General features: G+C 40.6%; 1 protein-coding gene across 4 annotated transcripts in view; it reads left to right on the forward strand.

Moving 5' to 3' along the window:
- EMC2 (ER membrane protein complex subunit 2) overlaps positions 1–23,707 on the forward strand; it is an 89,950-nt gene extending 66,243 nt beyond the window's left edge. For 3 of the 4 annotated variants that reach the window (XM_068161291.1, XM_068161289.1, XM_068161292.1), the window contains exons 4-11: positions 1,494–1,579; positions 2,130–2,187; positions 10,453–10,538; positions 10,711–10,770; positions 14,222–14,303; positions 15,470–15,580; positions 17,073–17,177; positions 23,170–23,707. In XM_068161291.1, coding sequence (XP_068017392.1) covers positions 1,494–1,579; positions 2,130–2,187; positions 10,453–10,538; positions 10,711–10,770; positions 14,222–14,303; positions 15,470–15,580; positions 17,073–17,177; positions 23,170–23,256 — 675 coding nt within the window. In that variant the 3' untranslated portion in view covers positions 23,257–23,707. Of the gene's footprint in view, positions 1–1,493; positions 1,580–2,129; positions 2,188–10,452; positions 10,539–10,710; positions 10,771–14,221; positions 14,304–15,469; positions 15,581–17,072; positions 17,178–17,541; positions 18,425–23,169 lie in introns of those variants that run through there. The other variant, XM_068161290.1, reaches the window with a different exon arrangement.
- The last annotated feature ends 3,110 nt before the right edge of the window (positions 23,708–26,817 follow it).

Genomic DNA, 26,817 nt, shown 5'->3' on the forward strand with positions numbered 1-26,817 from the left:
AGTCAGGTCTAAGATGAACAGTTTTGGTCTTGAGTGCTACTTCATCACCATTTTTATATTGTGGATGTGGTGTTTGCCAATTTACATACAAGTCCATGTGGAGGTTGTAGAGTTGAGTGTTATGGACACTATTTGACACATTTTTGACATTTACAAATTTTATTGAAGAAAAGCAGTGCCTGATTTTATATTGAAAATCACTATCCTTTGGGATAGCCAGGTCACTGAACCACAGATTTCCACAGGTCTGCAAATGTTCTTTTTAAAATCTAGTTTTAAAATTCAATTTTTACAAAGTTAAAATGCCAGTAAACTGATTCTGTACTAAACCTGAGTCCTGTTACGTGAAATTGCATCGTTCGGGGCTTGGTTCTTTGGAAACTAAGATGGTCTTGAAAAATCTGCTGTGCTTACTTGAGGCTAAGCAGTACTCATTTGATTACTTTATTCTTTCTCTATCTTTTTTGTATATGGAGAGATTGTGAATATTTCTCTTTGCTGTGGTCTAGTAATCTGTTTATTTGCAGAAGCAAAGAGGGAACGTACTAATTTTAACAGATTTGCTTCTAACTTTTTCCTCTGACCAGTGGATGTGATCAGATGGAAGAGATTATGGAGACAGGCTTCTGCTAGTACCTTAGGCCTGAAGAACAAGTGTCTATGCTGAGTTGTATAAATAAATGGCTATAAAAGAAAGGTTCTCTGTGAGGCTTTTGTGTAATTCAAACCACTGGTCTCTTTTGAGAGCCTGTGGGTTGTACCTGCCTCTCCCCATAATGAGTCAGCTGCAAAAGCTACCTTAGCCACATTCTTGATATGGTTAGAGTTAGTTTAATTTGGGGAAGTTGTGACTCAGTCCCTCTACCAAACAGGTTTTTGCTTTGTTTTGTTTTGCTTTTTTGCTAATCTAGGGAAATCTGCCTGTGATGAATTTCTTTTATCCAGCCCAGGTGTCTCATTGATTTCAGGAATTAGAAGCTATGCCTTTTCTGCCAGCAGGCTCAAGCTGAGTCAATGACAAACATTTTCTTTGGGTTTGAATTTTTATTTTAAAAATAAACACATAGCATAGTTTGTTCCATTGTGAGGTATCCATTTATTAAAGAAGCAGCACATAAGTACTTGCCATCTTTATTTTGTAGTTTTTACTGTCTTGGGTTATTACGAAGCAACTAAGTAGACTTCTAGTTTTAATAGTATCAGAACTGTTTTAGTAGGTGAGTTTAACCTCCTAGAAAAATAACTACTTCCAAGAAGGCCTAATTGTCTAATGACCTGTATGGAACATATTTCTTATAATTAGTCTTCTAATAGACAAAGTTTCAGTTTCTGAGGTTTTCTGTATCAATGCATTTTATTGCATATTCCCAAGTATTGATATTTACCTGTATTTAGAAGTGCCCAGGTTGTTGAATTCATCAGCCAAGGACTTTTAATTTTTTTCCTTACTGCTTCCACATAAATAATTACTATTTTTTATTTTATTTGTATAGTTTTGTCTTCAGGAGCTAAGGCGTCAGTTTCCTGGGAGCCACAGAGTGAAACGCTTAACTGGAATGAGATTTGAAGCTATGGAAAGGTAAAACCTGATTTTTTTTATTTTTTTTTTTTAAATGGATCCTTTCTGTCTGGAAGCACAGTGATGTTTCTTAGAAAGGAATTCAGGTGCTATAAAAATATGGCCAAGCAATGCTGGGCAGTTTCTTTACAGGAAATAATTAAGTGCACAATCATATTATAACGTTTAGGCATTTTTATTGCATTTTCACATGTACTATGCAGTGTTGCATTTCTGCAATCTACTCATCAGACTTCATAGATTAAAAAGACCACTTAATTTGACAACATAATTCATTATACAGTGAAATATTAGGCACTCCTTTAACAAAGCCTGAGAGGCATATGTTTCCTTTCACAGAGCTAGAACAGCATATGAAAATCAGTGCCAGCATTTTCTTGCCCTCATTCCTCAGTGCTCTTACTTAGTGCAGGATGTAGCTCTTTTCCCTGTAGAGGTATAGAAACAATAAAAACCCCCTGTGTAGTAAGTTATTGACTATTGCAAGCACAGTCAAAAAATCACGAGTTCTGCCTTATCAGAAATAAACGGTAGTGATTTCTTTGAACAGGTATGATGATGCCATCCAGTTATATGATAGAATTTTGCAAGAAGATTCCACTAATACAGTAAGTTTAAAAGATTGTTCTGAACTGTAGTAGTTTCTTGTTCGAAATTGTGATAATGTTTTGTGGGTTTCACTGGAAAAATGTGTGTCTGTATTAGTATATTTGTTTCATTTAATTTCCTGGTATAATAACGCATGGTACCTTCATTAGAACAGATGAGATTTGTTTCATGATGAGAAGGCAGGATGTCCTGGTTGTTAGTAAGTTATCCATGGGAAAGCGAATATTATGCTGGGGTGCACTAGGAAGAGCATGTCCAGCAGGTTGAGGGAGATTCTCCTCATCCTCCACTCAGCCCTGGTGAGACCATGTCTGGAATATTTTGTACTGTTCTGCGTTCCCCAGTTCAAGAGGGAGCGGGAAGTGCTTGAGAGAGTTCAACAGAGAGCTAAAGGATAGGAGCATCTCTTTTATGAGGAAAGCATGAGAGTTCTGGGGACTGTTTAGTCTGGGAAAGAGAAGGCTGAGAGGGAACCTTATCAGTGTGTACAAACATCTGAAAGGTGTCTGACAGGAGAGGGGGCAGTAGACGTAAACTGAATCACAGGAAATTCCATCTCAACACGAAAAAAAACTTCTTTACTGTGAGGGTGACAGAGCCCTGGAGCAGGCTGCCTAGAGAAGTGGTGAAGTGTTCTGCTCTAGAGGTCTTTGAAACCTGCCTGGGTGTGTTCATGTGTGACATGCACTAAGTGGTCCTGCATTGCAGAGGGGTTGGACTCAATCTCTGGAAGTCCCTTACAATCACTAGCATTTTGTGATTCTATGATGTAACACCTGCTTAAACACTGAATTCAAGTGAAATGGTTATAACTAGCAACTTTTCTGGCACTCTTAGAAGTGCTTAGCTTGGATGTTTCAGCTTTTAGTATTTAAAGGACCAATGTGTCTGCCATGTGTCTTCTGTCTTCCTAATGCTTAATCTTGTGTATAGATTGACTATGAATACACTCAGGTAGTGCTTGAATAGCAGTTACTTGGGTCTGTTGTCTGGGACATTTTACTAGCTCTTGAATCAAAGTACTACAAAGCTTGCTAATGGTATAAAACTAAATCTGAGGCAGTGTGCTTTTCTCTTCAGCATTTTTGGAGTACTTGTTGTGTAAGATGAAAAGATGAAACTTGTAGCAATGTCTTTCCTCTAACGAGGATAAAATTAGAGGAGGAAGTGATAGAGTTCCAAATTTTTATATCAACCTGTTGCAAAGTCAGTTAATTACTATTAATCGCTGTCTGTTTGACACTAAATCTTGGGCCATATTAAACCAAAACGGAACCCATCAACAACAAATCCACAAGAATAGGTCACTTGGGTGCACGTTTTTTGGCATTTTGCAGAAACAAGTGGAAAATGGAGCACTACAGTGACTTCTGTGGACCACAGATCTTTGGAGCGTACATTTTTGGCAGTTGCAGTCTTCAGCTTTATTAGAATTAGAATAAACCAAACGAGGTTGGAAGAGACCTTCAAGATCATCGTGTCCAACCCATCAACCAATCCAACCCACCCAAACAGCTAACCCATGGCACCAAGCACCCCATCAAGTCTCCTTCTGAACACCTTCAATGACGGCGACTCCACCACCTCCCCGGGCAACCCATTCCATAGCGCAATCACTCTTTCTGTATAGAACTTCTTCCTGACATCCAACCTGAACCTCCCCTGGTGCAGCCTGAGACTGTGTCCTCTTGTTCTGGTACTGGGTGCCTGGGAGAAGAGACCATCATCCGCCTGTCTACAACCTCCCTTCAGGTAGTTGTAGAGAGTGATAAGGTCACCCCTGAGTCTCCTCTTCTCCAGGCTGAGCAACCCCAGCTCCCTCAGCCTCTCCTCACAGGGCTGTGTTCCAGACCCCTCACCAACTTTGTTGCTCTTCTCTGGACTCGTTCCAGCAAGTCAACCTCCTTCCTAAACTGAGGGGCCCAGAACTGGACACAGTACTCGAGGTGCGGCCTAACCAGTGCAGTGTACAGGGGCAGAATGACCTCCCTGCTCCTGCTGGCCACACTGTTCCTGATGCAGGCCAGGATGCCCTTGGCCCTCTTGGCTGCCTGGGCACACTGCAGGCTCATGTTCAGCCTACCATCAACCAGTACCCCCAGGTCCCTCTCTGCCTGGCTGCTCTCCAGCCACTCTGACCCCAGCCTGTAGCACTGCATGGGGTTGTTGTGGCCAATGTGCAGAACCCGGCACTCAACTCAACCCGGCTGTCTCAACATGGCTTGTGTCATCTGTGTGGTTTGCTGGACAGTTTTACTTTTAAAAATATTAGATATATTTAAATAAGTAATGTGCATATCTGTTACCTAACTTATATTTCCTCCTTAGCAAAACTTTGAAGAACCACAAAATGGTAACATTTAGAAGTGTCCAAACATTAGAACAGGTGCATGATCTATTTGGTTTCTTAACCTGTGAGAACAGAGATTGGGGGTTAAATACAAAAGGAAAGGTTCCCTGCTGTATACTATAGAATGAGTTGGCTAAGCCTTGAATGTGAAGAGTGAGAGGGAAATAGAAAGTTCTGTTGTATCTTTCACCTGTTCATTATTTGCATGCACACACCTGGCTGTTGTAGGAAAATAAACATTTCTGGATTTTAAATAGAAGCTGTTGCTGAGTTATCTTGGCACTCACCTTACCTCATAGCAATTTCTTCTGCTTTGCTGACACATTTTGTTGCTTATACATATTAAATGCTTTGGCAAGTGCTGTAAGTGAAACCCAAGTTCCATCTTTTTTCTGGTTTTCTTTTTTTTTTTTTTTTTTTTTTTTTTTTTAATTTTATTTACTTATTTTAGACTCCTAACAAACTTCTAAATCATGAAAAATGATCTTTGAACTCAGTTGGTGCAACGGACATTTACATTTTTTGGGTGAGGTTTTGTTGCATGCAAACCTCTGAAAACAAGTTAACAGTAATTATTTCGTTTCTTAGGATAGCATTCATAGTCATGTGTTTTCCAGAGGTGATTTTTATCTTAATACGAGCTTGCTTGCTGAAAAAGATGACTCGTTTGACAATGGAGAGATTTTAATGTCACTTCAGAGATTGTGTTTGATTTTTCAGCATGTGTAGGCATTGAGTAAGAGTCCATCCTTCTCTAAACCCTCTAAGGAGTGAAATGTGACTCCTGTGAACAGCGCAACTTGAGCATTTTAAGATTACCAGAATGGAAGGGTCCCATTTTTGTCCATTTTGGTGGAAATGAAGGCTTACTAGAGCTGTAGCTGGCAGATTACTCTGTTATTAAGGCTGCATAATTTTCCAGTGCAGGGACCATTTTATTAATTGAAATTTTATGTAGTATCCAATTGAAAATCTTTATACTGGTGCCAAACGGTGGCTGAGTTGTTTGGTGATCTTCAGATAAAACACATAGTCTGTTTCTCAGAACAAAATAAGGGGCATATTGTTGGGGTATTTTTTATGAGGGTTGGTACCAAGGGCTTTTTTGTTTGTTTTTGTTACTAAGGTATTTCATGGAGAAATCCTCATCCTGCTCTGCTTTGGAGGATAGCCTTGGATACCAACAGGAAAAGAGCTCTTGGTAGAATGCAGCTTTTGCTTATGTTCTCAGTAGAGACTGATGGAATTTATACTAAATGTTTCTTAAAATCTCATTTGTGTTCAGCCTGATCTATCCCAGGCTACAGAAACTAAGCAGGATTTACTTGCTGTTGTTCCCCATGGCTGTGGGACTGTGGGAAAGGGGCAGGAAATAGGGAGATTCCTTTGACTCGCACCTCAGTGATGAGCAGAAGGAAGAAAAAAAAGCATCCAGAAGGAACTGAGTAAAAAGTGAAGGAAGCAGAACTGTGAGAACCTAAAGAGAGAGAGAGAGAGAAAGTAAGGGAAGTTTAGGTGGTTAGTTAACAGGAGAGGTCAGATCTTATGTAGGGGAAAAGATGGCTTGAAGGGTGGGTAGGAGAGCAGATCACAGAGTTTTATTAGTGGTCTGGATGCTACATTATTAAGGTTTATGTTTTGGATGGATTTCTTGTTTAAAGGTATTACATTTTCATGGAACTGATACATATGTGTTTTCGGTTTGCTACTTGACTCTGTTCTGGGTGTGGGGCTTATCCATATAAACCTTACAGATGGAAGTAGTATCTTGATTCTTCAACATAACCATCAAGAAAATTAGAGAGCACTTGGTCATCAGCACATGAGAAAAGTGAGATTAGGCACGAGGTTCTACCTTGATTCTAATCCACAGAAAATCTGGGGGTAAAATTACTGGGGGTAAAATTACTGGGGTAATTCTTCTGATGTTTTTCTTGCTGCTTTTTCCACTAAGCTTTTAATACAAGAGGACAGTATATGCTTGGTTAGCTTAGGGCATGTGAATAATCTCCTTAACTCATCAAAAGTCAAGACCACGATAATGTTCTGGGTGAAGCTGTTGTCCTTCGGGGTTCATAAATGCTTCACTAAATACTCATTATCTTACGGGAGTGGACAGGAACAAGTGTATGCCTGTGGTCATAGAAACTTATACTTTCCCATACTATTTTGAGATTCCTTTTCTAGCTAAACTGGACATGTTTCAGAAGACCTGGGAATCTAGATACTAGCACAATTCAGAGGAAAATCTTACTATGTATGTATAGTATCATTATACATGCATTGTGTATATCTGAGTTTGTTCTTCCTAGTATCACTTTCTGTTATTGTGCATTACTGCTGTCTTGACTGTATAGGTATATTTTTCCTCCCCAGTTCATTGTCTCCAAAATAAGATCAGAATAGTCAGCCACTTTCCTCATGATGCTTGGTAAGCATACTGAGTGTGAGACTCACCTGTCTGAGAAGGAAGCCAGTGCACATAGGGTGCTAGATAGGGACTCAGGGTTAGAAAAGAATTAGAAGCTTACAGCACACAAAATGTCCCATGTCTTGGTGCAGGCTTTTTCATACCTGCTTTTAATTAAAGCATTGACTACTGGAGCAATTGAATTTCAGCTTCTATTTAAAAAAAAGCCCTGATAGTCCTTATGATTCCAAGAAAAGCTAGAAATTCAGATGGGAGAGTGATCTGTGAATACAGTTAATAAGCAATAGTAGTTTGTTTGCATGGGTTTATTTTTGAGCCTGTCTTATCACTCTTAGGAGCCACAGATCTGAGTGCTTCACTTCCACTCAAACCCTAGGTGTATTGGCAATGCGTTCAGAACATCAGGGTTGGAAATTTATGTGATGGAAAAATCTAATTGCTTTGAAAGCTCCATGCACCACCACAGACCCCTTCCCAGCAATTTTAAAGATGCTTTTAAAAATTTTGTGCTACTATATGTTTTGTTCATCCTCTGAATGTCAGCACTGTTTTGAGTGACGGAGCCTCTTTTGATGTAAACTGAGTTCTCTGTAAATAAACTAATCCCATAATTCTTGAGGGTTTGTTTGAGGGTGAAGAGAGTACAGATTTCAAGCCAGAATACTGCTTTATTTTTTCTTCAAATAAAAACCACAAAGAGTAAATTTGCAGAACTGTTGTTGGCTTTGATGCAGTTTCTTAGCAGATGAATTCCATCAGATGTGTATGTAACTCATGTAATGCCTAACTGCTGTTGCCAGAACGTGCTGATTATGTCCGATCCTTTTATCCTCATTATCTGATTCCATCACATTACATGCTTGTTTCAGGTAAACATCAGTTTATAATGATGATTGGAAATAGTTGTAGCTTTGCATAAATCAATGTCTTGAGGTTCCAGTGATTTATGTTATTTGGGAGTACTGTGGTTAGGAAATAAAGCAGCCATGGAGAAAATCTGCTTCCAGGCTCCTTTGGAGGACTGACTTGCGTGTGATTGGAGGAGCTGCATTAAAAACAAAAAAATAAAGTGGCTTATGTAGGCTGTTCCTGTTTGCCATTGCCATTAAACTGTCAGATACTTTGATTGATTTTATATATGAAACAGATTACTGCATTTCTCAAGCGTTTTAGTTTTGATCACTCTTGATTGTTGTGGGTTATTTTATTATAAATCTGAAAATAGCAAATGAATTTTTATCCCCAAAAGTAGGTAGTCTGTTACCTGCAAAAAAGCCTTGTGTCTTTGTGAGCTATAACTGAATGATACACTCCTTTGGCTGTGCTCACCGTTGTCCCCTCGTTGCCTTCTGTAGTGTTTCAGGCTGAGGGGGCAGGTCACTGGGCTGTGCGTAATACCAGCCTTGGGTAGCAAGTTTAACACTGGCCTGGTGTTCCCACCGTAGCATGGGTGCTGACCTGCTTTATGAAGTGCTTTGAGACCTCTTCATAAAATGTGAGAGCGAAGAATGGGTTTAGGGTTTTCTTTTTTAATAGTAATGATAGCAATATGATAAGCATGTAGGGTTATTTTTATGTTTAAAAATAATGTTAGTTACACTGTTATCTTTATTTTAAAAAACAAAAATAAACTGTGTCTGTTACTGTTACAGTGATAAATGTGGTCAGCAATTAAAATTACCAGAGTCAGTTAGGGCTTTGGGCCAAATGTCTCCCAGTAAACATAGAACAATTAATGTAACTTTACAGGTTGCAGTGTGACAAAGAAGCAGTGGAGAACAAAATGACTGTGGGGAACCCACCACGCTGCCTGTGTCCTAATTTGTATCCTGCTTGTTATGATGAATTTTCTTTCTGCCTGTGCCTTTTGTCTAAGAAGACTTCAGAAGACTTTCCTTAAGTCATTTTCACTGAATTTTCACTGAAGTGTTTGTGGGGGAGGTGAAGGGGATGAACTCAGAGATAAACGAACCTAGTGTTTGTGTTAAAAGCATTTGTAGCCGTGCTGCTTTGGTAGGTTGAAGTAGTTTGCTGAAATCCTGCTCCTCTTCTTCCAGAAGCAATCAATTTGTTCAAATGATAAGTAAGAAATTATATGAGAGAACAGTTATGTTTAAAATACTGTAACAATACAAGGACTTGTTCAGGGTGTATATGACTGTGATTTTAGAAAGCTACATCATGAAGAAACTAATTTCAGAGCTACGTTAAATGAAAATTATTTAAGGTTTTGTGGAAGAGTTACCATTCCCATGCTGCCAAGGCTTCTGTAAGGTGATACTCCACTCTATAACCTCTGTGTAAGATAGGAAATAGGATGAGAGCTATGAGGGGAATGAGCAATAGGGTTTTGTTACTGCAGAAGTGTGCACTTCTGGGTTTTTTCCATTAATATTATCTCATGGCATATAAGTGTGTGTGTACACACAGGCACATGACAGGCAGCAGACCATTTTTCTTCCTGTGTCTGATTACAGCAGTTGTGATCACCCAGGAGAACAGGAGTTACAGGCAAGGCAGGAGGCTGGTGGTGCTCATTCTTTGCGGCATGTCAGGCTGGAATTTAGTTTTACTTTCATCTGATGACTTTCAGGCTGGCTGAGGTGCAGTGATGTTTGCTCCAGACTCTGTCAGACTGCTGGGAAGAAGTCCATTGTTTTGCATTACACTTCAAGCGTACCTTGATACACAACTCCTAGAGGTCTGAAAACTGGTTTTAGAGAACTGTAGTCAGCATACTGCAGAAACTGGAATAATCAACTATTAAAATTCTGTGCATCTTTTCTCCTGGTGGTCTGTAACAACTCTTATGAAGTTCAGAATTTAAATATAATACAGTTCTTACAACTTGTTTTTATATTGTTCGTGTGAAGTACATTTCCCACCCATATATCAAAGCACTGCTCCATTTTGCCATTTAAATGGCTATTTTGTATTCTTTTTACATTGGAAAGCCTACTTTGTGCTCTGGGAACTGAGAGAGACTTGTTTATGAAATTGTTACATATTCAGCATTAATGAAAGATGGCATTCAGCACTCCAACAGGAATCTTTAAAAGTGGCTGGAAGCCGTATTTATACAGTGGCAACCAAGACATATCCGTGGGATTCTTTGAAACTCAGTCTCTGTCTCTCCTCTGTAGTCGTGGATCTTGTGAATGACAAGATGTGGGTCTTTGGAATGACTGAAGATTAGCATCCCCTGCTGTTTTGTAATTATCAGAATCTGGACAGTCATTTATTTGAATGAAATAATGCATACAGTTTGTGCCTCCGAAGAAAAGCATGCATACTGTGATTGTAAGAAGAGATTTTCAGTCTCTCAGCAGGGTGTCGTAGGGTATGTTTATAAACTTCAACCTAGCAGTTGCTCTGCAGTGGAATTCTGCTGGTATTGAGACAATAATTTGCACAGTCAAATTGCTTTCTTTACAAAAACCCAGGGAATTGAGACCCTAATCCTATATTAATGTCAACCCATAGGCAGCAAGAAAGCGTAAGATTGCCATTCGAAAAGCCCAGGGGAAAAGTCTTGAGGCCATCCGCGAGCTGAATGAGTATCTGGAACAGTGAGTGTCTTACAAGAATACAGATTGTGTTCTGCTATTCTGATAAATCTTTTTAATTAAAATGGAATTTGCATTTGATTCACGCTTCTGCTTCCACACTGGTCATTTACACAATTCCTTGCACATTCAGTCTTGTTTCCTTTTTTTTTCCTTTCTTCTCTCCTCTGTACAGATTTGTTGGAGACCAAGAAGCTTGGCATGAGCTCGCAGAACTTTACATCAATGAACATGAGTAAGTTGTTTGCTCAGTCCACATCAAAATTCTTAAATTGACACTCCCTCTGTGTAACTCAAAGGCCTCTGATTTTTTTTTTTAAGGACTAGTGATAGGAAGTATGCCTCTCATTTCCAACATAACAAGCATCCACTAGAAATAAATACCAGCCTTATTTGACTACCAGATGCTTTAGGAAGGCATTTGATTTTTTGATTTTAAATCAGAAGCAGCTTACTTAATTACCTTTCTTTTTAAATCCATTATTTTTAAAGAGGTGGTTTGAGTGTAACAGGGACCAGGTCTCCGTACAATCTTTCATTCAAGGGGTCTTTTACTAATGATGGATTTTAAATTCTTTGCTTCTAAAATCAGTTAATCACAGCAACTGATACTCTGGTTTTCTTTTAGCCTACCTCTGCAAGAACTTTTAGCAACCTTTCAAAGGAAAAACCACCAACCAAAACCCACAGATCTAGAGTTAGAGGCATCTGGTCGCCTGGGTACAAACCCCAAAGTAATCAGGAATGCTGAATGCTGTAGTAACTTGCTTATTGGATATTTAATGGTTTTGTTAGCTTTTTTTTATTGCTGTAGTGACAGGAGGAAATCCCAGTGTGAGAGGATTAGCTCAAAGCCTTAGTGCAAGTTTTCTAATGCCGTAGCATTAATTCTAACCTCTGCCCAAAAGCATATCTTTTTTTCCTTTCCCCGTTTCTTTAGTTCTTCAGCCCAGCCTGAATTCTGTCACATCATTTCCTTCCTAGAGAGTAGTAAAAGAATCAAATTCTCAAGGAAGAAATGGCCATTCTCACTGTGATGAAAAAATTGTTCCCCCGTGATCTTCCCTTGCCCCCCATTCTCAAGGACAATTACTAAACTTTCAAATGCTGACTTAGGGAATAATCTAGAATTTGGATATCCAGATTTCCATTTGTTTCAGGAAATTCACCAGACACTTTTCCAAGAAAATAGTTGTTGTTTTTTCAAAAAACGGTTATAAAAGATACTTGAGCTTGTCAAATCTGTCAGTACAGAAGTGAACAATAGTGTGCTGCAAACATAACTTACTCCTTTACTGGTTGGTTGGGATTTTTGCTATAGTCTTTATTACAAGATTTGTGTAATAGAAGCTGCTTTTACTTTTATTTGTCTTGGTTTGTATTTCCAGTAAAAAATAATCTGTAGAACTTTCTCCAGTTCATGAAAAAAGATTGCCATTACTCACTGTACTTCAGTGAGCATCATTACTGTTACTATTTTGATGATTAAATGAGGAAAAAATGGAATGTTGGCAAAAAAGCAACTAAAATTTCATTTTAAAAAAGAAAATTCTTAGCTTCTTTGTTTTCCCACTGTCACAAATGCTGTCACCATTGTTCATGAACACTCTTAGATATCCATGGTTTATGTAGTCCTCATCTCTGTGCTGTGCTCTGGTCTGAGGACTGTGGTTTCTGCTTTTGGAGAATAAGGTGGCTATCCTTTTTTCTCCAAATGAATCTTTAAAATACATGCATGACTATCATACTCTGCACAGGAGAAAATCACAATATCTTACTTTTAGGAAATAAGGTTTAACTGATAATATGGTTTAATAATTGCTAAATTGCTTTCAAGTATCTGTAGAAGATTCAAATTCTGCAGGAAACCCTATTAATTGAAAGGCCGTAACTTCCTTCTATGATCAGGTGACCGCCTGGTATATGTGGGGAAGACTGTGGATGTAGTCTGCCTGGACTTCAGCAAGGCCTTTGACACTGTGCCCCACAGCATACTCCTGGCCAAGCTGTTAGCCCATGGCTTGGACAGCAGCACTCTGAGCTGGGTTAGGAACTGGCTGGAGGCTGAGCCCAGAGAGTGGTGGTGAATGGTGCCACAGCCAGCTGGCGGCCAGTCAGTAGTGGTGTGCCCCAGGGATCAGTGCTGGGCCCCATGCTCTTTAACATCTTTACTGATGATCTGGATGAGGGCATTGAGTCCATCATGAGTAAATTTGTGGACGACACCAAGCAGGGCGCAGGAGTTGATCTACTGGAGGGTAGAGAGGCTTTGCAGAGGGACCTCAACAGGCTGGACGGATGGGCAGAGTCCAAGGGCATCCAAGTGCCAGGTTCTGCACATTGGCCACAGCAAGCCCATGCAGTGCTACAGGCTGGGGTCAGAGTGGCTGGAGAGTGGCCAGGTAAAGAGGGACCTGTGGGTGCTGGTTGATGGTAGGCTGAACATGAGCCTGCAGTGTGCCCAGGCGGCCAGGAGGGCCAAGGGCATCCTGGCCTGCATCAGGAACAGTGTGGCCAGCAGGAGCAGGGAGGTCATTCTGCCCCTGTATACTGCACTGGTTAGGCCACACCATGAGTCCTGTGTCCAGTTCTGGGCCACTCAGTTTAGGAAAGATGTTGTCTTGCTGGAACATGTCCAGAGAAGGGCAACAAAGTTGGTGAGGGGCTGAGGGAGCTGGGGTTGCTTAGCCTGGAGAAGACGAAACTCAGGGGTGACCTTATTGCTCTCTGCAACTACCTTAGGGGAGGTTGTACACAGGCGGGGGTTGGTCTCTTCTCCCAGGCAACCAGCACCAGAACAAGAGGACGCAGTCTCAAGCTGCACCAGGGGAGGTTTAGGCTGGAGGTTAGGAAGAAAGTCTACACAGAGAGTGTGATGGCCCATTGGAATGTGCTGCCCAGGGAGGTGGTGGAGTCACCATCCCTGGAGGTGTTCAGGAGGAGACTTGATGGGGTGCTTGGTGCCATGGGTTAGTTGATTAGGTGGTGTTGGATGATAGGTTGGACGCGATGACCTTGAAGGTCTCTTCCAACCTGGTTTATTCTATTAATCTAAGATTTTTATGATTAAATAAGCCTACATTTTGAGCCTGACTTCTTTTTTCTCTCTGAAAGATTTAATTTCAGGAGCAAGTAGCAGCCTTTGCTTTTGCAATGATAAGTTGTCCCCTGTTTGGAATGGTGTGATGCAGTTTTCCTATATAGGTTTGAGTTGTTTGATCTTTAGAATTGTTTTTAGTGTAGAGTCTTGATCTCACTTCTGTGGTTGTCTGAGCAGAAGAAGTTAAATGACAGTGTAAGTTGTCTGGTCAGTAGCTTGGTTTGTCAGTCCTAAGGCAGCTGAAATTTTAAGTAGCAAAAAAAATGAACTGTTCTGTAGTCTGAATGAAGTGTCATATACTACATAATGCCTATTTCTACTGAGCACTCTTGTTGGTAATATTTTGCACTCACTAATAAGAAATAAGCATATTAGATATTCCCCATGAGCCAAGATCTGGACACACATAGACTATTCAATTTTCTATGTTTGTCGCTATCTGTGATGGAAAAATAGTAACTTGAGGCTTCAGATGTAGAACATTTTTATTAATTGTGAATGGTGTGATGTTATGGAGGGAAAAACAAGTCTTCTTAGATGGAAAAATGTATACTCTCATTTTGTCACTGTTTTTCATATTCCTTAGTTATGCAAAGGCAGCCTTCTGCTTAGAGGAGCTTATGATGACTAATCCACACAACCACTTATATTGTCAGCAGTATGCTGAAGTAAGTATTTCCAGAAAAATCAATTAAGTTTGAATACATGCTCTGTTTTCCTGTTACCAAAGTGGTGAAAATAGAATAAAAATTGTTTCCTTAATATTTCCCCAGGAGATTTAAGAGAATACACAGAGAATGTTACCATCTGATGGAACTTAACACGTTAAGATAAATCTGGCTTCCTCTTTAGTGTGACTAAGATGAATGTAAGACCAAGGACAGGAATTATCAAAGATTAAAATTTGGTTTAAATGGATTATTCTTGTTGAAGGGACAGGGATTACTGAAGATTAAAATTAGTTTTAAATGAGTTATTCTTGTTGAGTTGCTTATGCACTTTTTTGTATGCACGAAAAGTTAAGCTTATCCACGGCAATGCTGCCCGGGAGGTTATTATGTCCTGCCTGTTACTGTGGAGCCGGATCTTGGAATCCACATAGGAAATTTTGCCTGAAAGATCACTGAGAGTGAGCCCTCAGAGGTTTCAGCTCAAGTTTTTCATCCATGTGCATTTTTCCTTCAGAATCATAGTGTTAACTTACTAGAATGGATTTTGTTTTGTTGATGTGGATAAGATTGGGTCAATGTTAAAACTTGAAATTCTAAACAGCTTTCTGGTAGAAAGACTGTGAAGCATGTCTTTATTATTTGTCCTTTTTGTTGATCTAATAGCAGACAAAATTAATAAAAAAATCCAGCAGAGTAATATCCTAAACTTTGCTTGTTGCTCTTCAGTTGAGTAGATAGTGACATGCACTGTGGGGTGTTGTGCGCTGTGTAATGCTTTGCTGAAGGAATGAAGAGTCAGCATGGATGTATAGCAGTCAGAATTTAGCTTTAGCTTGAAAGCATCTGTTACTTTTCATAAGAGACTGTCCCAAGGTTGTTCATTGTGGATAAGTGCTATAGAATCACTTTTCGTTCTTGTAGCAGTAAATCAATTAAATTAATGCTGGCTTTTTCCCCTCGTATAGTTAGATATTTTTAAGTTTGTGTATTGAAAAGAGCTTGGTTTTCTCTCTAGCCAGTATTTGGCTTTTGGTGGGGTTCACCTGATTTGAAATACTACATGAAACAAACATGAAGTGAAATTTCCTAATATCTTTTGCTTCAAGAGTGAATGCCTCAGCTATGGATGACGTGCAAGTTTCAGGATCTTGCCATTTTTACAGGTTAAATACACTCAAGGAGGGCTTGAAAACCTTGAGCTATCAAGAAAGTATTTTGCACAAGCACTGAAACTTAACAACAGAAATATGAGAGCTTTGTTTGGCCTTTACATGGTAAGCATGATTGTATATTTTGCCTGTTAACATTTTGGTTTGATTGTATGTTCAAGGAGAAAAGAGCTGCTCCTTGCTGTTCCTTAGGTAACAGCTTTTTAGGAGTATGTTTTGTAGTAAATCTTTGTTGGCTTAAACCGATTTCTAAGGTGTCACTACATACAGACTTCAGCACTGATTCTGGAGGTTTATGGTGAACAGTCATGCCTTGTCCTGTCAGATACTATGATCTGCCTGTTATTTTCAGTCTGTAAATTAGATTTAGAGCCTGTTATCTATGATAATCCGGCTGGCAATCCTGAGCTAATATGACAAAGCAGTTGAGAAACTTTTTGTTTTGGCAGTGCCTGTAAGTTTTTTGCAAAACCCCTGATTTGCATGATGCATGATGCACACTCCGTTTCAGTTCTTCAGCTTTGCTCAACTGGTTGCTGTCAACATTTCATTGGCTGTTTCTTTCCAACACTGCTTCTGTATCTACTCATTGGCTCCTAATTTCTTTGCAACACTGTTTTCAGGCTTTAAGAGCCGTTTTTGCTGTGGCTGCTGCCTTTGTACTTGACAGACATGCCCAGCACTTCTAGCCCCCCAAAGAATGTCCACAACCCTGGTAAATTCTCTGCAGAGGCTCTCAGCTGTGTCTGCTGAGGAAACTGGTCAGTGCAGCACTGAATTCAGTGCTCGTTCTAGGAACCTGGCACTGTACTAGATCACAAATTCAATTCACACAGGCATGGCTTCAGAGAACATGTGCCTGAGTTTGTGGAGGCTGCTTAATTGACAATCCCACTCCTTCACCATTTCTGGAGGTAGTTTCAGGGAGTAAATGTGAGGGAACATTCTTTGAGTTTGAAATGTAGGAATCATGTGGACATTTGCTTAAATGCTCCTTTTCTGTGGAATTTCTTCATGGATGGGTGGTTCTTTGCATTCAAGTATTTTTGCACTCGGATCTTCTGGAAGGGAGTAGCATTGATTGCTTGCTAAGTGAATTTATTTATGTAAGCAGAAATCTTCGAGATGAGTTTAATTCTTAAGCAATCTATTTTATTTTTTCAGATGAAGACATGCACAGTTTGTGTAGACTCTTTGCCGCTTTTAAAACGTGCTTCCTGATGCTACAGGGCAAAGTGTGGTGTTTTTAATGGCAATTGGGACACACAAGTGATGTATTTTATAGTCTCTGGTAACAAATTGAACAGGGAATGCTCATTGATAACTCTCACTTCAGGAAAAGCAAATTGGATTAGATTGTTTGCAGCTTTGCTTCCTAACTCAAGTGAACTGAAGCCTAGTTTGGCTTTAATTAGAACAAACAATTGTTTAAAAAGTTCAGCTAATTCTTAATTACCAGTAGCAGCTTTTATTTTTTCTCTTTTGCTCTGTCACTGTGGGGCGAGCTCTGAATGCAAAGGTGCTGAATGCTCTCAGTTTATTTTGTGCACAAATATTTTATAGCTACACTGGTTTTTATTTGTTTTTGTATTCCTAGTCTGCCAGCCATATTGCTTCCAATCCAAAAGCAAGTGCAAAAATGAAAAAGGATAATATGAAATATGCCAGCTGGGCAGCTAACCAAATCAACAGAGCCTATCAGGTTAGTATATCACCGGTTTATGATATTCTTAACATGCTCTATAGCTCTTTTCTGCACTGTCATCAGCTGCTGTTCAGGAGGTTAGATACAACAGGTGAATCAGCAGCGTTTGCTGTGGCTGGAATGACAGCAGCTTGTAGTTACTTCCCTTACAGACAAACTTGCCTTCTTTTTTATTTTTTTTTTACATTTTGTTTCCACTCTAGATGGCTACTGTCACAGTATCTCCAACAAAGCCTGATGAATCTGGCAGATTGGGAGTGGTGATGGTGTTGAGGGTGTGGGTTTCTTTGGCCTTTGTTAACTTTTGGGAGTTTTGGGTTTTCTTTTTCACCTGAAAGTGCATTTCCACTGCTTCTTTCAGATCCTCCAGCAGACATTTTTGGCTGATGCTTACCAGCATAGATCACATGGACACAACTAATGTATATGTAAACCGCAGGGCATGGCCTCTTTGTGAAGTCATTCTCTTAGGATATGTTGCCTACTTCAGCTGCTCTTCTTAGCTGTTTGGGACATGAATTGGTGAATATCATATCTGACTGGAATCATTGAGGGAGGTTAGCGATACAGAAAATGGAACTGGTCAGGCTGGGATTTGGCAAGTGACTGCTGTGAATACCCCCTTCCTCTTCACAGAAGTACCACAAGAAGCTGCGCAGGACTGCCCTAGTAAACACTAATGAAGTTGTTAAATGACTGTAGAAGGGTTTGGCCCCCCCTGTGTGTATGTCAGAGATACAGAACACTCAGCAAATGGGGATGTAGTGAGTGGCAAATTCCCCTGTGAGTTAGTATTGATTGTGTTGCTCCCTTAGTGTGTTGACCTGTTGGAAATGTCACCTTTTTGGACCTAGGAATGAAATTTTGATCACTTGTGCCAGAGGAAGCCCTCACAGTGTTCATCCATTAGTGGAGGGTTGTCCAGGCAGGGTTAAAGTTAGATACTTACATTATTTCTATAAATCCTCCCCACTGTCCTTCCATTATCCAAAGTACAATATGAGCCTTGGGAGCTAGGTGAGTTTGCCATTGATTTGTTTGATTAGTTGGACCTTCTTATACGGGTAAATGCAGTTTTCTTCCTGGTAGTCATAAGCTAGAGAATAAAAGTCGTTTAGAATTCTGACTTAGATGCCTAGATTAATTATTGCAGACTAACATCTTTATTGAGAGATTATTTCTCTGGATGCATATTTGCCTTTGCTCTCTTGATAAGTTCCCACCTCAAAAATAAACCAAAGAGAAAGATTTTTTTTTTTTTTTGTTTTTTGTTTTTTGGGTTTTGTTGGGGGTTTTATTGAAAGAAAGTTAGCTTGGAAGGCTGTTCTTGAATATTCAGATTTCTCTCCCGTGTTCTAAGCTTACTTGTGGGTAGAAACTGGAATCAATTTAGAATAGAATAGAATAGAATAAACCAGGTTGGAAGAGACCTTCAAGATCATCGTGTCCAACCCATCAACCAATCCAACCCACCTAAACAGCTAACCCATGGCACCAAGCACCCCATCAAGTCTCCTCTTGAACACCTCCAATGACGGCGACTCCACCACCTCCCCAGGCAGCCCATTCCGATGGGCAATCTCTCTCTCTGTGTAGAACTTCTTCCTAACCTCCAGCCTAAACCTCCCCTGGCGCAGCTTGAGACTGCGTCCTCTTGTTCTGCTGCTGGTTGCCTAGGAGAAGAGACCAACCCCCACCTGTCTACAACCTCCCTTCAGGTAGTTGTAGAGAGTGATAAGGTCACCCCTGAGTCTCCTCTTCTCCAGGCTAAGCAACCCCAGCTCCCTCAGTCTCTCCTCATAGGGCTTGTGTTCCAAACCCCTCATCAACTTCGTTGTCCTTCTCTGGACTCGTTCCAGCAAGTCAACCTCCTTCCTAAACTGAGTGGCCCAGAACTGGACACAGTACTCAAGGTGCAGCCTAACCAGTGCAGTGCACAGGGGCAGAATGACCTCCCTGCTCCTGCTGGCCACACTGTTCCTGATGCAGGCCAGGATGCCATTGGCCCTCTTGGCTGCCTGGGCACACTGCAGGCTCATGTTCAGCCTACCATCGACCAGTACCCCCAGCTCCCTCTCTACCTGGCCACTCTCCAGCCTCTCTGACCCCGATTATGTGAATTTGTGCCTTTAAGATACAAAGTTACTAATTCAGAAAGTTACTTTTGATTGTCTCGCAGTGAGATCTTTCCCCTTTTTCAGTCTGGATCTGAATTTGAGTTTCCAGCAGTTTGGTCAGCAAAGTTGGATTGCTGCCTTCATTTTTTCAAATTCAGCACTGGCTGCAGCTGTAGGGTTTTATTTTATATGCAAGTTACTGGTCCCCTTTTTTCCATTCATTCTCTCATTCAAGCAGTTTGCTTTGTCACTTGATTTTTGCTTTTCCGGTGCATTACTGTGTGCAATCAGAGAAACATTTTTAGTTTACAATTATTTAAAGAAAACAATAGTTGGATGTAAAAAGAAAACCTTACTCTCACCGGTGTTGGTTAGCCTGTACAGCAGTTTCTTTACAGGAAAACATGGTTATAAAGAATAGTTGAGTTAAATACTTGTCTTTGAAGCACAGTTATTTGACACTCCATCTAGGTAATATATTTATTTTTATGTTAAATAGGTAAGTCTCCCTGGTGATAAGCATTTCTCAGCTGTGCTTAATCTAGGAGAAATCAAAACTTTCGCAGGAAGACAGAAAGGTTTTGGGCTGCTGTATGGAGCTGGAATTCCTGTTGGTGCTCTCTGAGCCACTTAAATTGAATTGACCAGGTGAAGGTGCACCTTGGAGAGGGACCTGGAGGTATTGGTTGATAGTCCATGGAGTCAGCAGTGTGCCCAGGTGGCCAAGAAAGCCAGTGGCATCCTGGGTTGTATTGGAAACACTGTGCTCAGCAGGAACAGGGAGGAGGTCATTCCCCTATACTCAGCACTGGTGAGGCCACAGTTCTGGGCTCCTCAGTATAGGAAGCCAATTGAGGTGCTGGAGCATGTCCAGAGAAGGGCAGCAAGGCTGGAGAAGGGCCTGGAGCACCTGGGCTACAAGGAGGGGATGAGGGAGCTGGGGGTGTTCAGGCTGGAGAAGAGGAGGCTGAGGGGAGACCTCATTGCTCTCTACAGCTCCCTGAAGGGAGTTTGGAGTGAGGACGGGACAGTCTCTTCTCCTTCATGATAAGCAACAGGACCAGAGAATATGGTTTCAAGCTGCACCCAGGGAGGCTTAGGCTGGATGTTAGGAAATGTTTCTTCCCAGAGAGGGTTCTCAGACGTTGGAATGGTCTGCCCAGGACAGTGCTGGAGCCAGCATTCCTGGAGGTGTTCGAGCAGCCTGTGGACCTGGCACTTAGGGATGTAGCTTAATCTTGACCCTTCAGTGCTGGGTCAAAGGTTGGACTGGATGAGCTTGTATGTCTCTTCCAATGAGACACATTCTGTGGAAAAAAAAATTAAATCCTCTTTTATTTCAGATGTTAGAGAAGTACTCATTTGTCAGAGAATTATTGAAAGCTTATTATTATAAACTTTGTTTTGTATAATCGCTGGGAAGCTGTGAAGACCATATGTTCTGAATTGGATCACGGAGTCAAAATCTGGCTACCTGTAGCTCTTCAGTTAGGTAATTGGTTTAGCATGTCCTCTGCTAGAAGTATTTCAGCAGAGGCCGGCAAGTTTGATGAATGCTCACAAAAATCTTGAATGTGATCCTACTCTTAGTCATTTCCCAGATACATGCTTTTTAGGGACACGACTGAAGCCGTCTGTGCTAGCAACCCACATGTCATTTATGGCTGGGGAGAGGTGATTTTGTTACAAACCATTTGGGAAGGAGAAAATTCAATCAGGATTTTAAGCAGCGGATTCCGGCTCAATCAGTCAAATTGCTGCGTGATGGCAGAATAGACAAAATAATTGTTCGTCAGGGCAAATGCGAAGTGATTGCAGCGCCGCGCGTCGCCGCGCAGGCCTGCTGCCGCCGCTGCAGCCGGGAGTACGCCTCAGGATCCTGAGGGCCGCCGCCACCGAAACTAGCAAGTAGCATTTCTTAAACTAATGCCTTATGTCAGCTTTGCCTTCGCTATCTTTCCAGAGATGGAAAAGAGGCAAAATTCTCTTTCTGAAGCTTTCCTCTGTGTGCTTTCTGTGTGTCTTACCAAGCATGCTTTGTGACCACAGGCTGCTCAAGCTTCTGTGCTTTTCAGTGAAGTCTTGGAATGCTTTTGGTTTGAAACCATTTTTCAGTCATGGATTTTGAGGTTGGGGGGGGGGAAGGCATTTGGGGATTTTTGTTAGTTTGTGGGGTTTTGCTTGGGAGTTTTGGTTGTTTGTTTGAGGGGTTTTGTTTGTTTGGATTTTTGTCTGTGGGTTTTTGTCTGGTTGGGCGGGCTTGGGGGCGGTTATTGGTTTGTTTTTTTGGCTTGGTTGGGATTTGGGTTGGTTTTGTTTGTTTGTTTGGGTTTTTTAATTAAAAGATTTGGACTTCCCAGTTAGCTACTTGGGACTATTCCTGTTTGGTTTGAACAAAAAGAGGATACTAAGTCTGATCCATGCCAAAGGCACTGCTGTCACCAGGAAAAGTGTTAAGAAAACTCTGCTTTTCCTCTGAGGTTGAGTATTGCAGGTCACTGTAGGAACTGCACAACCTGAAGAATGGGTTTGTCCATACTGCTAGAGTCAAAACCTGGCACATCAGTACTTCATCTCCAGACAGGAAATAGGAAAACACGGTGTTTTCAGTATGTCTCTTAACTATAAAGTAGACACAATAAGAGTATTTCACTCTCCTAACTAATTCGTTTGGAATAGCTTTTCATTTACTGTGCCCAGAGAACTTGGTGCTGATTGGGAATCTCGATGTTACAGTGTAACCTGGGGGTCAGAAGCTTGTTGGCTGCTGTGATATTACCTGGGTTTGATGACTTAATCTTTTTTAACGGGTCATGAAGCATTTGCTGAATTAAGTTAATTGCAAGAGAGAAGGGACACATTATAAATCAAGGCCTAACTATGTGAGGCACTGGTGGTATCTGAAATTCAAAAAACATTAAATTGAAAATTTATTGAGTGTTTAGATGTTAACATTTAGGTAGGGAATAGGCTGTTTTATTAGCAGCAACTTGGAGTTACTGCTTCTGTAACATCTTTACCCAAACGCAAACCTCTTTAATGCACACGTGTTAATGGTTGAGAGTTTGCTTTGGCTGAAGAAGTTATAGCTGATGAGCGATGGGAATCTTCAGTATGGTTAGAAAAGCCCTTTTGAGGTCAGCATGGGTGATGAACATTTCCTACCCTTCTACCCCTTCCTTCCCCAAACCAGGCTGCAATATGTCTTGGGGAATCTAAAGTCAAAGTAGTATTTATTCAGTTGTATCTTTCTTTGTTATCAGGACAGACTTTACTTCAAAAGCTCTCTGAAACTGATGGGTTTTAGTTGTAGATTACAGTCAAATACCAGGACATTACAGCTACTTTGAACCCTAAAATATAAGTAGCTGACTGGATTATTTCATATAAAGTTTTGATAGACAGGACTGTATAACAAAACCAGAAAATGGTTTAGCTTCAATAGCAAATCAGAGTCTTGCTGCTATTTAAGTTATGGATATGATCTTACTTGGATCACATTAAAAATTCAGGGCTGAAATAAAAGTTATGAATTATGTTAAAATCTGCAGCACAACCAAGGCAGCAGAAAGATCTCTATTCAGATAAATGTTAAATTTCAAAGTGGGATATTGTTAATGAGGGATGTTTAAATTCAGAGCATATGAGTGAAATTGTGGAGCTACATTGTTATTTTTCTCTACTCATAAAAGGAAGAGTGATATGTCTTGTAGACTGGTGAAAATGCTGAATCCTAATGGGCCAATAAGGAGACTGTGCTTTCAAGTTTGTAAATGCACATACTTTTTGGTACTTAATGCTTGGAATTGTTACTAGATCTATGCACAGGATTTCTGATACGTGACAAATAATCATATTTTGTTATTGTGTAGTTTGCAGGTCGCAGTAAGAAAGAAACCAAATACTCTTTGAAGGCAGTAGAAGACATGTTGGAGACCCTGCAAATCACTCAGTCTTAGATTGGTGCAGAAATCTATCATTCAGTTTTCCAGCTCATGATAAACCTGTACTGACCTATGGGTTATGTTACTCTAGTGCTGTTAAAAGTTAATTTTGTATTGATTAACATGCTGTCTAACAATAATGTTTCCTGGGGTGTAACATGCCTGTTTACTGCTGCTATGCGAAATGTGCTGAGTACCCACTGAAATGAATAACTTAGCCCCACAGACAACAGGAGTAAAGGATGTGTGCTGCACATCAGGCTCAACAGATTTTTCTATCTACAGTACCTGCTTTTAAGCCATAATTTGTAGAAATAAACTTTAGTGATTAAAAACCCCAAAAAACCACATGGTGATTTATTGGACTTGCAGATGGACATTCTGAATTTATATATGTAGATGAATAATGCTTTAGAAGTTTTCATCTTGTTTGCATATTTAAGAATAAAAGCATGCTGCACAGGTACCCCTTCTGGTAAATACTTACCATACAGCAAGGAGTGATTATGACTGCACATTAGTAGGAGAAAAAAAGATTATATTAATGGTTTTGTTAATGAGTTGATATCCAGTACTACAGAAATGGAGAAAACTCCTTGGTGTACTTTGCATCAGAGGTGCTTTGTACTGGCTCGAGGCCAAACACATTCTCCATGGCTTTGTGGGCAAATGCTCCCGTGTCCAGAGAGTCCTCCAATCAGTACATGCACAGGCACTTCTTTTATGCCTTCTGTGTGTCCTCTGTTGTACAGATGTTCCACAGCATGAATTTCAAAACCATCTGAGTGCAAGGCTGCATGATGGTCTGTACTAATCCTGCACCTCTGGTATGGACACCCCTTCACCGTGGTGTGTTGGCTTCTCCACAGTAACCAAGTGTCACTGCACTGTAAGGAGGAAGTGGCTTGTTCAGCTGCCTTGTACTTACTGGAAGCTAAAGATATTTCTACACCAATAGCATGAAGCATGTAGCACACTCTGAACTGGTACTGTATTTGTCTTTAGGTGCTTCTTTATTTACTCAGATCATGACCCATCCTCCCTATTTCATGCATTTTGCAGTTCTGCTCATTCTGGGTATTGTTCTGATGTACACTGTGGCAATTCACTTGCACAGCCAATTCTTTTATTACCAGGTGAGTAAGTCTGCAGAACTGCAGCAACATGTCTTTAACAAATTCTGATTACAGCATTGTGATGTCATTTTCATGTCTGGGAGAAAGCTGACTTGAGTTTCAGGTGATGTACTGTCTGTGCTGCATAGAAGGGTAGGTTAAAGGCTGTACTTTAAAATGTCCTTTATGCCACCCCTGGCTTGAACTACAACAAAGCTGAGCTCCTGCTTGAAGACAAAGCAGCAACACAAAATTCTCCTTTAAGTCCAAAGCTTGAAAATGTGTCTAATTGAGCTGGTTGTGCACGAAACTATGCCTGTAAGAAATATAAGATCTCGTGTGTATTATCTGTGATGTAGGTTGGAGTGTGGCAGTGATGAGAATGAATGGCATGTGGAATCCAGCTAAAACTGGGAATGCCTCCTAGCTTTGTATCAAATCATCCACTCCTAGTGCGGGGGAATGGTGCCAGATCCTTTCACGGTAGTCATGCACAAACAGCAGTCAAAACACTATTTGCAGATAATTACGTGTGTTTCAGGTGGAAACTCAAGAAAACATGGATGAACCTATGTATTTCTGTTCAGATTCCATGGTCTGCCATTGTATGAGTGTGCTATCTAGAGTTGTAAGCCCTCAAGAGTCTTCTGGGATTTTTACTACAAATAACTTGCTTGCATTCTAAAATTAAACGTGGTGGGAAGCTGTACTTTAGATAGAAATCACTGAGCAGGGTCCAGCATTTTCCCTCCAAAGTATTAAAGCAGCAGTGCACTGGTCTTGTGCAGCAGGCACCTCCGCGGCTGGAAAGCTGTATTTAATGCTTTATTCAGAGGCAGCTTTTAGCACAGTGTCAGACTTGGGCATAGAATGTCTCAGTTTCTTTGTAAGGAGGTTTGTTCTGCTTCTTGTTCTCAGTGATTTGACGACAACTGTAATCTTAATTTGGCTGCTTAGAACCTTTTAGTTTTCACTGCTGCTTAGCATCTTTTTGAAGTTACTGTTTAGAACTCTTTATTTGCACTTTTATTGTGACATAACTCCCACATTTTAGACCTTACAAATTGACCTAGCAACTCCCCTTGGCAAATTCGTGTTTACTTCAAAGATAAAATAAATTACTTCTGTGAAAATGCACAGGAGGCAGTCCTCGATACACCTACTGAATTGCAGCAGCAGAAATCCAGGAGGTTTTCCATATTCAAATGAGAAGCAATAATTTTCAAACCCTGATGTCTGCAAGGAAAGTGCCTGTATAAAGTACCCTGCACGCTCAAAAAGCAAAGGGCACAGAAGAGAAGCTGTGATGTAAGGTGATCCTTTTAAATAGTTTGCTAGTTCTACTAGATGGTTGTGTAATACATTACTGCCTCGCATTGAAGAGCAGGTTTTTAACCAATGGGTTCTTCAGTTCAGGATGAACTGTACAGATGGACAGATGCTACACAAAAATGTTATTATCAAGCATGCAGGCTCCTCTTCCTGAAGCAAAAGGCTCTGTTTTCATAGTTTCAGCTGACAGCAAAAACTTGAGACCTTGCCATGCCAAACTTGTGTCTTTATTTCATGCAGCCATACTTTGATAGTAGTCTTGGCAGGGAGAGCTTAGAGTTATCTATTGAAGGTCACTGAAAAGCTAGCAAACCCTCTGATTCTGCCTTGGTATTACAAAGTTACTGGTGACTGGAAAGCCTCTTGTCCAAATGTTACACGTTTCATGTTCTGCAACTGCAAAAGGTATGTCTTGTTTAGAATAGATCCTAAATCTCTTCGTGTCAGTGTCCAGAATATCTTGCAGTTGCCATTGGAAACTCTGTTATTAGTCAACGGAGGAATTCCTCTTGGCAGTGCTGTATTTGTGATGGCATCCATGTTTGCTAGTTGCTGCATTTACAGTGGAACTTGTATTCCTGCCAGCATTGGAAGGGAGGGGAAAAGGAAAGCAAATTAAACTTGACTTACTGGCATGAATTTATTAGCTTCTTGTTACTTGCGCCCTTATCTTCCAAGAACACCAACTGTAGCTGTAGTCAGGTTTGCAATACTAATTCTTGTAACTCAAGAGCTTCCATGCATTCAGCTCTAAACCAAACACTAAAATCTAAACCGTAAGGTTCCAGGGAAACAGTGAAGTGCAGTCTCCATGTATCCCAGTGTGCAGGGAAAGGAGAGTTCTTCCACCCTCCCTCAAGCTGGTGTCAGAGTGGAGGAGAATTAGAACAATTCTTGAATGTGATTTTTGTCTAGAAAACTAATACTACTTAATATGTCTCAGAATACTGCTTAGTAGTTGCATTGCTTAGTGCATGAGTAGGTGTTTAGGCCAAACTACAGATACTTGAGTCTATGTGGAGAGTGTAGTATCTGAAATGAGTCACTAGTCTTACCTGGAATGACTTCACCCTTGTAGATCTGCATGCTCTTCATAGACACCAGCTGGAAGTTGGGTTCAGAAACAGGT

Source organism: Melanerpes formicivorus, unplaced genomic scaffold (genome assembly GCF_026170545.1).
Source record: "Melanerpes formicivorus ecotype bairdi unplaced genomic scaffold, bMelFor1.0.p_v2 SCAF_56, whole genome shotgun sequence".
In the NCBI taxonomy this organism is placed as follows: Eukaryota; Metazoa; Chordata; class Aves; order Piciformes; family Picidae; genus Melanerpes; species Melanerpes formicivorus.